This window comes from Dendrobium catenatum, unplaced genomic scaffold (genome assembly GCF_001605985.2).
Source record: "Dendrobium catenatum unplaced genomic scaffold, ASM160598v2 fragScaff_scaffold_756, whole genome shotgun sequence".
Taxonomy (NCBI): Eukaryota; Viridiplantae; Streptophyta; class Magnoliopsida; order Asparagales; family Orchidaceae; genus Dendrobium; species Dendrobium catenatum.
In genome coordinates this window covers 482,984-498,158 of record NW_021319218.1, presented here as the reverse complement: position 1 = coordinate 498,158, position 15,175 = coordinate 482,984, and the positions used below count along the sequence as shown (strand labels likewise).

The following is a 15,175-nucleotide window of genomic DNA, read 5'->3' as shown; positions in this document are numbered from 1 at the left end:
TATTATTCCGTTGTTGTGTGTACTTCTTTTGTCCTTGAATGACAGTGAATTCAAGTTGGTTGTAATAATGTTGTGATGAAAATTTGAAATTGCGCGCTTATCGAAAGCATAGAAAGTGATAAGCACTATGAGTTTTACCATTGTATTTTGTTTTCTTTTAATGACTATTTGGTTGTATGCATTTAAAATACATGTAATTTAGAAATGTAAAGTAGAGGGAATGTGATGTATTTTGATTTGGATAAGCTGTTTGGTTGGATCTTAGTCAATGTGGTGATTTTTTTATTTGTTAGGATGCATTTCAAATATAATGAAAATAGTCTCCTCTCTCTCTCTTCTCTATAATGGCAAGGTCAAGGATGAGAAAAGCAGCAGAGTTAGGGTAACAATAGTGATTGGATCGGGCTTGCAAATTTTGAGCAACAAGTTTGGAGATGGTAGCAATGTTAATTAGCTCACAGTCGCAATATGATAGTGGAGGCATAAGTCGGGTCTTAGGTTGGCAACTACATGTTTGATATCATGGAAGATGGTAATGGCAACTAGATTGGTGGCGATAGGCTTGATGTTGTGGATGATAGGCATTGACATTGTCACGACCCAGCCCGGTTAGCTTGATTTAACAGGTCGGGAACTGACGGTCATACGATAGTCACAAAAACTTAATACTTTCATTTTACAATTATCATAAACAAGATAATCATCCATCTACAAAATATAGGAAAGAGCCACTAAACTTCCAATTCAAATATCTCTATTACATCAAAACATATAATCTCTCAAAACATAAAATGAAACACTACAGTATTCCATGACACATCAACTAACACATTACATAACATAACTATAAAAGAACATGTTTCCTTGAACTGTTCTACGCTGGTATGTAATAGGTCTATCCGGCATCAGTCCTTAACAGGTTCTCTTGAAAATCATTCCCACTAACAAGAATGAGCTAATGCTCAACAGGTAATAAATATTTCAATTAAATTCATAAGGCAAAGAAAGAAGAAATATTATGCCGTGAAATCTTCATATGACCAAACTGAGATAACTTTGAGGAAATGACGATGTATTATAATGTCAAAAATTGATCTTACTTGAGCATATTCCATATATCATTTTGAATGCCTGTTTTTCTTTAATCATAACATACAATCATAACTTCTCATATCATAACTTGTCATTTTTCAATTCTTTTGCTTAACTTCTTCCTTTCTTATTCTTATATGCATAGAAGTATATAATACTTAGTTTTAGTTTTATACACCCGTCTCGGAAGTACCAATATTTTTGTACTGATTTGGTACATAATCAAATTTGGCCAAACAAACATTTCATTTCATTTACTCCGAAAAGTCCTTTACCAATTGCTCCGAGAAGTCCTTTACCATTTTTGCTCCGAAGAATCATTTACTAGTTGATACTTTGTATCATCATGCACATTCAATCATTCAATGCTTATCATAGAAATTAAATCATTCATGAGTTCATATATGCTTGTCTGATAATGTTTCATGCTTGTCTAATATTGTTTCATGCTCAAATGTTCTCCTAAAATTTTACATGTTATAACTAAATAATTCTAAAAGGGAATACATGCGTGTTGCAGTATGAATTCTAAATAATTAACATAAAACTTTTAACAACAACAACAACAACAACATCAAGCCTTTATCCCACTACGTGGGGTCTGTTGACGAATATTTTCGTATCAAACCGACCCCGATCGAGCCCAACTAGACTCGATCGTGCTCGATCGACCCAATCGAATGTCGTCGAGACGAAATTGACTCAAATCGAACCCCGATTTAATTAAATTGAATCAAATTAATTTAATTTAAATCAAATCAATCCAATTCAAACCCTGTCGAGCACCGGGTCATCGCAAGGCCGCCGTTTTATGTGACCAAACCATCTAAGGCGACTTTCTCTACTAATCTTATCTTCTACTGGAGCTACTCCAACCTTTTCACGTATATGCCCATAAAACTTTTAACTAAAATAAAATATTAAAGCATATGAAATTTTAGCATTTAAAGAGAAACTTCGAACTTAAAAGAGGTATGAATAACTACCTCAAAAGCACAATAGACTTCAACGACGCCGCTTACGCTCGAGGCGTCCCTTTATAATCGACACCTAAGTTTAAGTGAAGCAGCAAAACACTAATACAATTTCTTTAATCATGATACCTTCTATAATTTTATTAAATAAATAAATAACTCTTTATTTTTGGATTTAATAAATCCTTAACATTTAAACATTCCTACTTTTATTTACATCCATAATCTATTCAATTTGAACCCTCAACAATTCCTAATTCAATTTAAAATTTATTTAATTTTCGGATTTATTCAAAATCCCTAATTTTTGTAGCATGATTTTCATTATTTTCAGTTCAATTGCATTTCAAAACTTCCCCATTATGCATTTAATAATTAGGATTTCTATTTTCAGATTTATTTAATTTAAAAATTCTGAAAATAATTTTTTTTTTCGAAAAATCATAATTCCTACCATTAAAAACCTCCCTAAGGTCCTTAATTCCTACCATTATACCAAGTCTTTTTGAGATCCTCGAATAAGATTTTTTGTAATAAGCTTAGGACATGTGATCGATATACTCCAACTTGAGGGTGAGTATTAGAATCATAAAAAAATAGGTTAGTTGTATTTATATACTATTATCGTACTTGATGTCATTAGGTGACAATTGAGAGTTTTTCTTTGTAGAAATCTGCTTACTTTGGAGAAAATACAACATAGCATATTTATTTCTTTTCGGTTATAATTTGTATATTAGCGCGAGTAAAACTGGCATACTTCAAGAATTGTTGCCTTGATGCAAATTTCTAACTAATGACTTATTTGTGGACATAATTTTTATTTGCTTAATTATCAGCTTCTGCTTCTGGTTGGGGTCGATATGATGATGCTGCAGTAGTAAAGGTATGATCCTCTATGCACTCCTATCAGTTTTCTTTCCGAGTTTATTTTTCTAGATTTGCTTATGTATTCTCGTTGATGTTAATGAAGTTTTGTTATTCATCTTTATGATCTCTCCGATGTGTATATGATGTTTGTTCTAATGTCTGAACAGGGGTATCATCATAATCGTCTGCACCCTTTTCATCATAATTTCTTTGCATAGTACATAACAAGTAGTGAGTGAAGAAATTTATTTATTTATTTTCCTTCTCTTTTAATCGGTGCAGAAGAGGTTTGTTATGATTATTGTTTTCCAGGGAAAGCTTGCTAAACCATATGCACCTCATGTTTCTTTGTCTAAATTCATTTGAACTTTTACAGTTGTCCATCCGCTTTTCATTTTTAATTTTAATTTTTGGCTTGAATGATATGGCAATTCCCGCATTGAAATATACATGTTTTAAGATTATGTTGCATAATAGGCTCAAGGACATGGCTAGGTTGGAGGCTAGTAAAGTTTGTTCCATAACCATGGTAGGTTGCTTTTAAATCATAACTTCGGTGCCTATCGTGGTTTACCCTATACCCTAAATATGCAATGGAAAGGAGTATGATGCAAGCATAATAGTCATCCAAAAACAAGAATGAAATTTTTTACTATCACATAAGACATGCGAGTGAATAATTTGAAGATTTATTTGGGCTTAGAGTAGCAATATAACAATTGATATATATATATATATATATATATATATATATACGAGGGCTTCGTGCGAGAGCGAGGTGAGTTCCGTTTTCCAATTTTAGCAAAAGATTTCCTTCGAGGATAAGAATGAATCATTCATTTTCATTCTTATCGTTATAGAAGTGCTAAATTGGGAGGAATTTCAAGAACGAGAGAAACGACCGAGGAAAGAAAAGGAAAAAGGTTGTTGGATTTTTCTTACGGATTTTTGTATAAATTTTATTCTTTTACTTTGTTTAAAGTGAGCGATATGTTTCTTGAAGGATAAGGAAGAGATTGAAATGAAGAAAAAGGAATTTGCGAGAGGAAGGATTTTGAGAGTTTGAGAAGTTCCCATTCGTAATTGTAAGTGAATCTTCTTATAAAGTTTTTATTGTTATTTTGTTATTGAATCAAAATATTATTTTTATATGAAAGTTATTGTATGAATTTAGAGTTTTAGGAAGGGAGAAATCAAGTCGTAAGAGTTGATCCCGCGAGAATTCAACAAGGAAGGAAATTGATTCAAGGTTATATCAAGCATCGAAGGCCTAAAAAGTTCAAAGTGGGTAAATTATATTATTTTATGATTTTATTCATGGTTGCAATCTTCTAAGTAATTGATTAATTTTTTTATTATAAAATGTTGAAGGTATAAATATCTTATGATTTTATAGTCTTAAGAACAAATTCATCCGCTATAAAGGTTTGAAAGTTTATGAAAATGAAAGGTAATATTTATAGAGATACATGTAAGATATGCTTTATGTAATGGTAACAATAAGGATGAAAATGAGAATTTAAAAGGGAAAATTGAAAAAAGGGAAGCAAAAAGTTATATATGCATGGATATAATACATACAATGTAAAAAGGAAAAGGTATTGAAAACTACAGGAGTTCACCCCCTTATGGTACTGGCTGGGGATGCCATACTCGTGCACGTAAAAAGGAAAATGTCATGGAAATGGAAAAAGAAATAAATGAAAAAGGTTTTACCTTTGGGTACTTTGAGATGGTACTCCTATGCAAATCAAATGGGAAAAGGAAATATAAATGAAATATTAAAGTTTTAAATTGTTTTAAAAGAAAATGTCCGGAGATGTATAAATTATTGAAAATAATGAATTAATATTAAGAAATGTTATGATGCCTATTAAAGAATAATTATAATGATTATTTTAATAATTACTCACTGAGTTTACTTAATAAACTCAATCCACGAATTTAAATGTTTCAGGTAAGTCCCCAAAAGAAAAGAGATGGCTGAAAGAGAAGATTTCGTTTATAGAAGACAACGTGCAAATGACAACAGGTAATTTACATTTTGTGTTTTAGTGGCTCTTCAATACAAATGAAGAAGTGGTATAATGTTTAATGAATTTTATCATCCAATTTTTCGTACCCGTCTCGTTAGATCGAGCATCCGGGCCGGGTCATGACAAAAGAATAATGAATACTAAACTACTTCAACAAAAGCACACTGATGTGAGGTCGAAGAAACATGTCCAACGACATGTTGGTAATTCTCTTGTTATATAATTCATGTATATTTCAACGGTTATGATGCGAGGTAGAAGAAACATGTATATTTCAATTATAATTCATACTATATTTTCAATAATTGATGTGTTCGTTTCACCGTGTTCGTGTCTGTGCATCATAGCTCATACGTCATGCATTCACAAAATAGATTGCATCGATGCACCCGTAACGTCAAATTTACCAAAGAAGAACTAATCGTGTGCAATTCGATTAAAAATGACGATCTGTGAACTAGACGTGTGAAGTCCCCCGAACATCGTTCATTTGAGAAACGGGCTTTGCCAACCCATCAGAATGTTGAAAATACCCAAAAAAGAGACTCATATTGCAATTGTTGTCATGCAAGTTGAAGTGTAAATTTTGCTCATGTGCATCATGACACACGAGGAACTAGAAATTGTGTGATGGTCAATTCACATCTTTTTGTCCTTTTTTATTTAAAAAAAAAAAACTCAAAACTATACACACACATATTCATATATAATTAAAATAAAAAAATATATCTTTTATGGCTATCTAATCCCCATCAGATGCAGCAGCCCACTTTAATATATATATATATATATATATATATATATGTATATATACATATGTATGTATATGTATATATATATGTATGTATGTAATGGTTACTGTATACATATGGCATATCCATTGAAATATTACGAGTTTAATCCATGTAAACCTCTATATTTTGACATTACAATCTACCCGTTGTTGTTCTTATCCAATGAGTTCTAACTTCTACCCTTTTGTTTTTAGTGATGGGAGTGTTAAGTTTAAAGTTATCCTTCAAATCAACTGACCTTTTATGCTTTTAGATTCATTGTCACTTTATGCATGCTGCTGAATTTTTAATCCTCTTAACATTAATTTTCTTCTTATGTTTGATAATGTCTCAGGTTTATGAAACACTAACAGGAGTTAAAGTTGAAGGCAGAATATCTCCTGTTAGCAAAGATGATCTACGTAGGCTTCTTCCTTCAGAATGGCCAGAGGATCCAACTGAAGATCTTATTGCAGCGCAATTACAAAGTAGTTCACAAGTTTTAGTAGTTTTGGATGATGATCCTACCGGTACTCAAACTGTTCATGATATTGAAGTTCTGACAGAATGGTAATTGACCCAACCTTTTAGTTTATATATTGTGATAGTATATCATTTACCATACAATACTGGTGCAATGCAATATACTTAAATCTTACTAATTAATATTAATTATGTCTTATTTTTATCAAAATGCGTATTCATTTTTTTTAATGCAGTTTTTTTTATTCTCTAATTGGTAAAATGATCCTTTGTCATTTAGAATTTATTTGGATTTTTTCATATTTGTTTAGGATTGTTTAGTCATTTTAAATAAGGCCTATTCCTATAAATAGACCAAGTGTCTTGTAATTTAGGCTTCGTTTGGGACGACTTTCAATTAGTATAAAAATTTTAATTGAAGAGAAAGAAAGTCGTCCCAAGAAGAGAAAGAAAGTCGTCCCAAACGAAGCCGTAGTCATAATTGAAGATGGAATAAACAAGAGTTTTCTTTTAGCTTCCCCCCTTAGAATTCATTCTCTTGTAGGATTTTCCTCATGCTTATTACTGTCACCTCCTGATTTCTCCTCCATTTTCTCTCCTTTTCTGGTCCCCCCTTCTGCTATAGAACTACGTTATGTACTCTCTCTCATTAAAATGGCTCATGTATTATCTGCTGTAAGCTGTGTTTTAAACTAAATTACTTGTTAATTAAAATGAACAAAACATTCATTTAACCACAAAGCAGTTTCTTACTTACCACTGCGAGGCACATATTGTCAATGATGCTAGTGAATTATTACATATGCAGGGGTGTTGATACGCTGGCAAAGCAATTCAGCCAGAAACCTAAATGTTTCTTTATTTTAACCAACTCTCGTTCTCTTAGCACTGAAAAGGTAGAGAATTCCTTTTAGTTAAAATTTCCTGTTTCAGATTATCCTCTTCTGTCTGTTTTACGGAGTATTTATAATATTCCCCAGATTATTAGTTATGAATTCCAAGTATTTTGCTTGTTTAAGAGTAGATGTTGTTGATAATTTTCAGGCTGTCTCATTGACCAAAGAAATCTGTAAGAATGTTGATACTGCCTCTAAAACAATTGAAGGTATAAATTATACAGTAGTTCTTAGAGGCGATTCTACCCTCCGAGGTCACTTTCCTGAGGCGAGTACACCATCATTTTATGGCCTGCTTTTGCCTATTTGATCAATCTCTCTTGAAAGTTTTGATCTATCTTATTTTTGGAACTGAGAATTGATTCCTACAGGAAGCAGATGCTGCAGTTTCAGTGTTAGGTGAAATGGATGCATGGATCATCTGTCCTTTCTTCCTTCAAGGAGGGCGATACACCATTGATGATATCCACTATGTTGCCGATTCTGAAAGGTTAACAGTAAATCTTAAATCTTCATACAGAGAGAACTTCATTGTGATGTGAATATTGAAATTGTCAACGGGTATTTGCCACCATAGGCTTGTTCCTGCTGGGGAAACAGAGTTTTCTAAAGATGCTTCTTTTGGCTACAAATCATCTGACCTCAAAGAGGTATTAGCTTTCTTTCTTCCTATTTTAGAGGTTTTTAAACGCTACAAGGAGTGAGGAGGCTTATATTTTAGAATTTTACTTAGTGGGTTGAAGAGAAAACAAAGGGGAGAGTTCCAGCCAGTAGTGTTGCGTCTGTTTCAATTGATCTGCTCCGCAAGGTTGGGCCAGATGGTGTTTGCAACTATCTCTGTAGCCTGAAGAAGGTAATAATAGTTATTGCTTAATCTCTATATGACCATCAGATTTCATCTAATTGTTTTTTCATATATATGATGGTACATTTTTATTTGTTTTTTTAACCTGCTTAACACGTGATGAAAGCAAAAAATTTGCATTTTATTTTTCATTGGGTATTTGAATCATTTTATAACTTTTGGACATCAAAGTCATTTTTAACCAATTTTTTGTCTGGCTTGTTTAAGCACATAATATAGTTAGTTTATTATTGATAATTATACTGCCTGAATGTGGATTGTCGGGCTGGAATTATAAGTGGAAGCATAAGTTATATTAAAGAAACTGGGAAACTTGAAACTCTTCTAGAATGCAATGTCTTTTATTTAAGCGTGAGGCTTGAGGTTATTTTTCTGAACTTTACTTTTGTTTTATCCATCTTTTCATAATTTTCATGCTCTTTGTTATTGACTTCTTTGATTAGGAGTTTCAAATTGTGTAAAAAAATCAGGTTCAACTATAAAATGTCCAATCAACCTAATGTTTATTACAAGCTTTAAAATTGCAAGATTGGATTTTTTATTCATAAAGTGAGGCATAAACCTCAAGGCATTCTGAGGTGTAAGTCTCAAAATCCAAATTTTGTGTAACTTGAAAATAAATGTTAAAAGTAAATTTTTATATAATACTCAAATAATATGTTAAAGAATGACATATTAATTTTCTCTTGAATTATGAAGTAAAACAAATTAACATACATATAAAATAAAAAATTACACAAGACGTAAAGTGGCAAGTGATAAATTATGTGAAATAGAATTGAAATCCAAATATTACAAGAGCATAACAACATAAAATATGAGAATTGCATAAAAATATCATATAAAATCAAGTTTAACTCCAAATTTCTTCTTTCTCTAATCCTTACTCATCCATATTTAATTCCTAAAGAAAGCTGAAATAATTTGCAACAACTCAAAAATCATTTACACTGTCATCACTAAGTTGGTCTTTATTTGAGTCATAGTCCTATTAAATTGGTCTATCCCCTATTTGATTTTGTGGAGTCAAATGCCTCCCAATATATTGTTGACTTCCACACATCTACAAATCAGTGCGAGCAAAGGCGACGATCGACGAGCTCAACTTTTTGCAAACGCGACACTTCACTTAAGTGCTCAAATGGCTTTTGATCGTCGAATGGATCACACTATTGCAATGAGAGCATCGAATTTAGCCAAAGGGGGGTCCCTCACTATCAAATTAAGTGAAGACGTTCAAAATTGACTGTTTATTAACGTTATGTTGCACAACATTGCCAAACAGTGTCTGTTCATGAAACAGATTTCGTCGTTGTGTCCATAACGTCGAAAAAACCTAAGAATGATTGTAAAATTTTTTGGGCCATCTTGCACAAGCAAAATTGTGAAATCGACATGAATTTCATGGTGATGCATGCGAATCGAGACGCACGAGGAATGTGGGAGTGCAATGATCAATTTATATCAATTTAAAATAATTTATAATAATAATAAGATATTAATTATAATTATATTATTATATAATTATATGTTTAAAATATCATATCCTATTATCAATATTGTACAAAATCCTTTTCAAATCTCTGCAATTCGGCCACCCATTCCCTATACATGTGGCGCTGAACCGCCTCTTCCCACACTCTCCTATTTCCCGTGTGCACTCCCGTTCTCATTAATAAAATGAGAATGAAAACGAGCTCTCGGTTCTTCTTCCTCATGCAAAACCACTCCTCTCTGAACTCTCTTCCGTCTGCCTCTTGTTCACGTTTCTTCACGTGCTGTTTGGTTGAACTCTCCAGTACTATCCTCCATCTCCCAGTCGAACACTCTCTGTTGTTGTGAGAAGTCAATGTACACTCTCTGCTTTCTCTCTCTAATCTTCCTCGCATTCAAGCTCTTACCCGACTCACAACCCATCCGACCCAATCCTACCATTTGACGATCTTGACTTGCTCGCGTATTTCATTCGACCTTGCCTCTGCCAACCGCACTTCACTCCACCCGATCTCTTCCTCCTGGCCTGACCTCCTTATAGGCCGAAGCCACACCCCTGCTTTATTATTGGAAAATGTTAGTTGCTTCATTTATTTATGGTGTTATATCTGATTGTCATTTGCGTCTTTAGACATCATCTTTCAACAGCAACTGCCCCATTCGATAGAAAAGACTATGTGTAGAAAGCATAAAAAATAGAATTTCGATAAAGGTTGGTAAACTTGGGTTATTTTGGTTCAACTTTCAGTAGAAAATTATTGAATCTAGTATTTTTAAGGGTTATGCCTATCTGTGCTCTAAATTTGAATCCTCATGCTTGGGCAATGTATTATTAATGGAAGTTATTCAACAAAATGGTGAAAATATTTAAGGAATTAGAAGAAAATACTATATGTGATGTGAAACATTAAAGGAATGGAAAGAATTTAATAAAAAGTTGTTAAGCTTGCTATTTTTAAAATTAATGTTTCACAAGATTAGATTCTAGAATTTCTTAGTTCTTGTTTTGCTTTAGCATGCTGTTGCTAGTGAGATTAGAAGGCCAATTAAAAATAACAACAAGGTAATAGTAAAGCTAAATGCATAAGTAAAAAAAATATACCGTTTAACAAATAGAAATTTCACCTTGAGTTCCCCTCATTTTCACTCTTGAAGTTGTTTTAACGGGAGAATAATTTCAGCAAACTAAAAGATATCACCAAAGACGCCTATAGTATAGCCCAAGGATAACCTTGCCGGAGGGGAAGAAGTTGGTGGATGTTGAATAACCACCACTGTCCAAAGATTTTGTGCTCGTGGATGGTGATCGTCAAAGTGAAAAGAATTCGGTCGACGTAGTCGTCGACGGTGTGGTTGATCTCCAAGCTGAGGTTGAAGAAGGGAGACCGGAGAATATCTACTCATCCTTGAAGATCATACACGAATCCATGATCGTGCTCGGGATCGACCATTCATGAAAAGGGAGGCCAAGGGGATTGGTTGTCTTCTTCTTTGACGATGTAACAAGCATGAGAGGGGAGGTGTAGGGGAGAGGGGAGAGCCTTGGGGTGGTCAGCCGAAACTTGAAAAAGGCTAAGTTAATTTCAGATTTCTGAAATTAAAAGTGGGTGATTGATTCGAGAGATTAATTGTAGAAAACATAATGGGAAAGACAGGAGAGGTTTGGGTGGAGGGAGGGAGTTTTGGCCGGAATTTGAAAGGGGAATGTGGGTTGTCGGTGGTATAGGGAGGAGGAAGGGGAAATAAGAAATAGAACGGACATGAACCGCGAGCCTAACCTTTATCGGCGGCTGACCAGTATTGCTTGGCCCTCTCCTAGGGTTCTCTCTTCTCTCAAGAGCTCACAATAAAGAAAAGGAACAAGTGCTGAAATTTTATTAATCAATCATTAACCTCATACTATAGTGAATACCTTTACATATAGGTCTTAAAATAAAAAAAAGAGATGCAAAGACTAAAATGCCCTATGGGCTACAACACAAGCTAATCCCTCTCAAGGGTACAATGGTAAAAACTAAAACATAAATTATCACGACCTGGCCCGGAGCTCGATTTAACGAGACGGGAACTAAAAGTTTGACAGTAGGATCAAAACATTTCAATTCATAAGCAAATACAACATAATTTTTTTTCTCCATTCAATTCAAGAGCCACTAACATAAATTTTCTCTAATATAACATCTATATTAAATCATAAATTACTTATTGCCATTTGCACGCTGTCTTCTATAGACGAGCTCTTTTCTTTCGACCATTTCTTAGAACTTTGGAATCTTACCTGAAAACATTTATTTAATGGAATGAGTTTACAGAGTAAACTCAGTGGGTAACCATTGAAAATCATAAAATAGTTAAATAGATTTATTAATATAATACATACAGCTTTCTTTCTCTTAATATCAAATCGATACACATATTTTTTTGGCATTTTAAATTTTATCACACATAAGACCTTTTTCTTGGTATACAGTCATAGCTATCCATTTCTATTTTGGCATTTCTTTTAAAAGGTTTAACGTTCAATTCCTTAGTATATCCATTTCACCATTTCTATTTATATAGTAGCACCGTCTAAATGTACCAATTGAGGTACAATCATTTCCTTTTCCTTTTCACTTTTAATGTGCACGGGTACGTAGCTTCCCCAGCCAGTACTATGCAAGGGTAAACTCCTGTAATTTGCAATGCATTTTCCTTTTCACTTTTACATTTGTTTTATTTCTACACATATATATGACTTTTGTCTTTCATTTTGATTTTTCATTTTCCCCTTTTCATTTTATCATCATATTGCATCTCTTACATACTATAGTCAATATCTTTCACTTTAATAAAACTTTTAAACGTTTACAATAAATGAAATTTATTAAAAGACTTTAAAATCATGAGATATCTATATTCTCAACATTCGTAATCTATGCAATTAATCAAATATTTAAAAGATTGTATGCATAAAATAAAAATCATGAAATTACATAATTTACCCACTTTGATTCTCCTCTTCCAATATTTGTCTTGTATTGAGAACTGTTCACCATAAAATAATAATTAATTTATATTAAATTCAAATTTGAATGCCTCAACAATAATTGATTCCTTCTATAACATTAACTCACAGTAGTTTTCTCTTCCTTCCTTAAAATTTCCTTCTCTATTGAATTATTAAACCAATGCTTGCTTTAATTGAATCCTTCCTACAATAATGATTTCTTCAATTAGAAAATAAGAATATAAATTCATATCTAAATCAAAATTAATTAATAATTCATTTGCTCCTTATTCTGCTTTTGGAAGAAAAGGATTCCCGAATTATTTCCTCATTCTTTCCAAATATTTTCCTTCCTGCTTTCAATCTCTACCCTCGTCTTCAAGTAATATTTTCCATTGATTAGATGAAGAAATAGAGAAGGATTTATACAGAGAAAAAACTAAATAAAATAACAAACCTTCGCTCATTTTCCTCTCAGCCGTTCCTCTCGACAGAATTTTCTTCTTCTTGTGTTTCCTTCTCAATTTCTATTTCTATAGCAATAGGAATGAAAATGAGTTGTTAAATTTTATCCTCAAATGAAACAATTCGCTAAAAATGGCGAAACGAACCTCAAAATCCCTTCTTCGTGTGTATTCGGTCCGCCTAGCCATCTGCCCCCTTATGTTTTGCAAAATACTCCGACCCTATTGAGGTCGCAACTTTTATTGGAAGTGTTGGCCGGTTCAATCGAACTGGCCACCCAAACTAGTCTATTATATACATAAAAGAAATACATAAACCGGCCACCCAAACTCTTCTATTATATAAATAAAAGAAATACATAAGATGCATAAAAAATAAAGACTCCTAATCGTAGTCGTCGATCTACGATGCCTCCTCTGATAGATGCGCCATAATCTCCTATTGATGTCCTCATCAATATATATATATATATATATATATAGTACATAGCAACAACTAAAATAAAATAATTAAATAAATAGTCAAGACTACACAAAAACTAGAGAAATACCTATATAGACACAAACAAATCAAAACCTAGAACAACGTCTACTCAACGGGCTCTTTCCCCTTTCCCTAACCTGAAGCTAAATACATAATAGGTGTGAGACAACTCAACTTAGCAAGTAACACCTACCGATCTAAATTTCAAAAAAAATTATTTATTAAGCATTCAACTAGGTTTTAAAAGTAGTTAATAATAATTTATTATACTAAAAAGAATATTTCTTGTTGTTATAAAAATTTAAATGATAATATAGGAAAAGTAAACAAATAAGTAGTCTAAATATCAGAATAGAAAATGATAAATTCCCCTCAGGTCCTTTTATCTCATATATATATAAATAACATAGTACTATAGTAAAAAAAATGTAAAGAAACAAATTTAAGAATTTCAATAAATGTTTTATCATAGGAAATAGAGTTAACTACTAATCAAAATTTCACAATTATAGAATGTCACAAGATTATCAGAGATTATTTAGAACATTATTTTGATGCTTTAATTATACTATAACCATGTTTTTTGGGAAAAAAAAATATTTTTTAATTTGCTAAAAATATCATATTTTATATACACTCAAAATTTCTTTTTTAAAAAATTACCTAAATGCCTAGAATTATTATATCTATAGCATATAAAAAATTGCACAATAAAATTTTTAAGGGTATAAAATTATTCTCATTTTTGTAATATGAAATTATAAATTAAATCAAGAATAATCCAAATTTTTATATTTTAAAAGTTGAGATAGGCAGAATGTAACATACCTCAATACGAATAATTTTTTGAACTGGGATGATAGTAGAAAGTGGACTAGAGGGGAGAAAAGAAAACTTTCGCTCATTAGAACATCTCCATCTCTTTATTGAGGTAGTTGAAGGGGGTCTTCTATTTTATTTAATAAGAATGAATTTTTTTTTTGATATTTTTATATAAATTGAGGTAGGGCCACAACACTCCCCATTGGAGAGTAGAAAGCCGTAACGCCCAGCCCCAACACTATTAACTTAGTTTATTTTTTAAAATTTCACTAGAGAGCTAAATGTACAGTGCTGCCAACCCAGCATCGTAGTGCTCCTAGGGGAAAATTTCTAGATTTTATATACATGCATATATACCCCATGAACGCACTTCAGAATAGATTTAGACACTCTCATGCATATAGAACACTCGTAGTCACATGTAGAAGACTTGATTGCAAAAGTTTCACTTTATTGCTCTTAATAAACTAGGTCAGAAAATGTGCAACTACACACAAATTTAGTAGGCATTACATTGTATATAATAAAATGGTGCCTACTGTCAATATTATTAGTGTGTGAATGTTTGATTGAATTATTAATATTGCATAATATAATATTATTATAACACATCATGGGAATGATATACACTTGTAATCTAAAATAAAAAAAGTTATTGCTTTAACCACAAGACTTGGGCAGCATAACTTCCTACAATTATGTACTCTGCCTTTATAATGGATAGGGCTTTTGAGTTATATTTTCTACTTAACCAAGAACTAATAATTGACCAAAAAATTGATAAGTTCTTGATATGCTCTTTCTATCTACTTTACACCCCACAAATTTTAAATTTAAATTTCCAACTAACTTAAAGCCCATGTTATTCCTAGGATACCAAATAACTAAGTTAAGTGTCCCTATGAGATATTATATGTTTTGTTTTATTGTAGA

At 32.2% G+C, this 15,175-nt stretch overlaps 1 protein-coding gene across 6 annotated transcripts in view; it reads left to right on the top strand.

The window, feature by feature from the left end:
- Positions 1-15,175, top strand: part of LOC110103930 — a 135,529-nt gene that overhangs the window by 89,914 nt on the left and 30,440 nt on the right. For all 6 annotated transcript variants that reach the window (XR_002304008.2, XR_003701372.1, XM_020832825.2 and 3 more), the window contains 7 exons: positions 2,906-2,952; positions 6,101-6,315; positions 7,037-7,124; positions 7,273-7,392; positions 7,496-7,614; positions 7,702-7,774; positions 7,858-7,977. Coding sequence is in view for 4 of the 6 variants with exons in the window: in XM_020832825.2 (XP_020688484.1) it covers positions 2,906-2,952; positions 6,101-6,315; positions 7,037-7,124; positions 7,273-7,392; positions 7,496-7,614; positions 7,702-7,774; positions 7,858-7,977 (782 nt within the window). In the remaining 2 variants the exon portion in view is untranslated. The remainder of the gene's footprint in view (positions 1-2,905; positions 2,953-6,100; positions 6,316-7,036; positions 7,125-7,272; positions 7,393-7,495; positions 7,615-7,701; positions 7,775-7,857; positions 7,978-15,175) is intronic.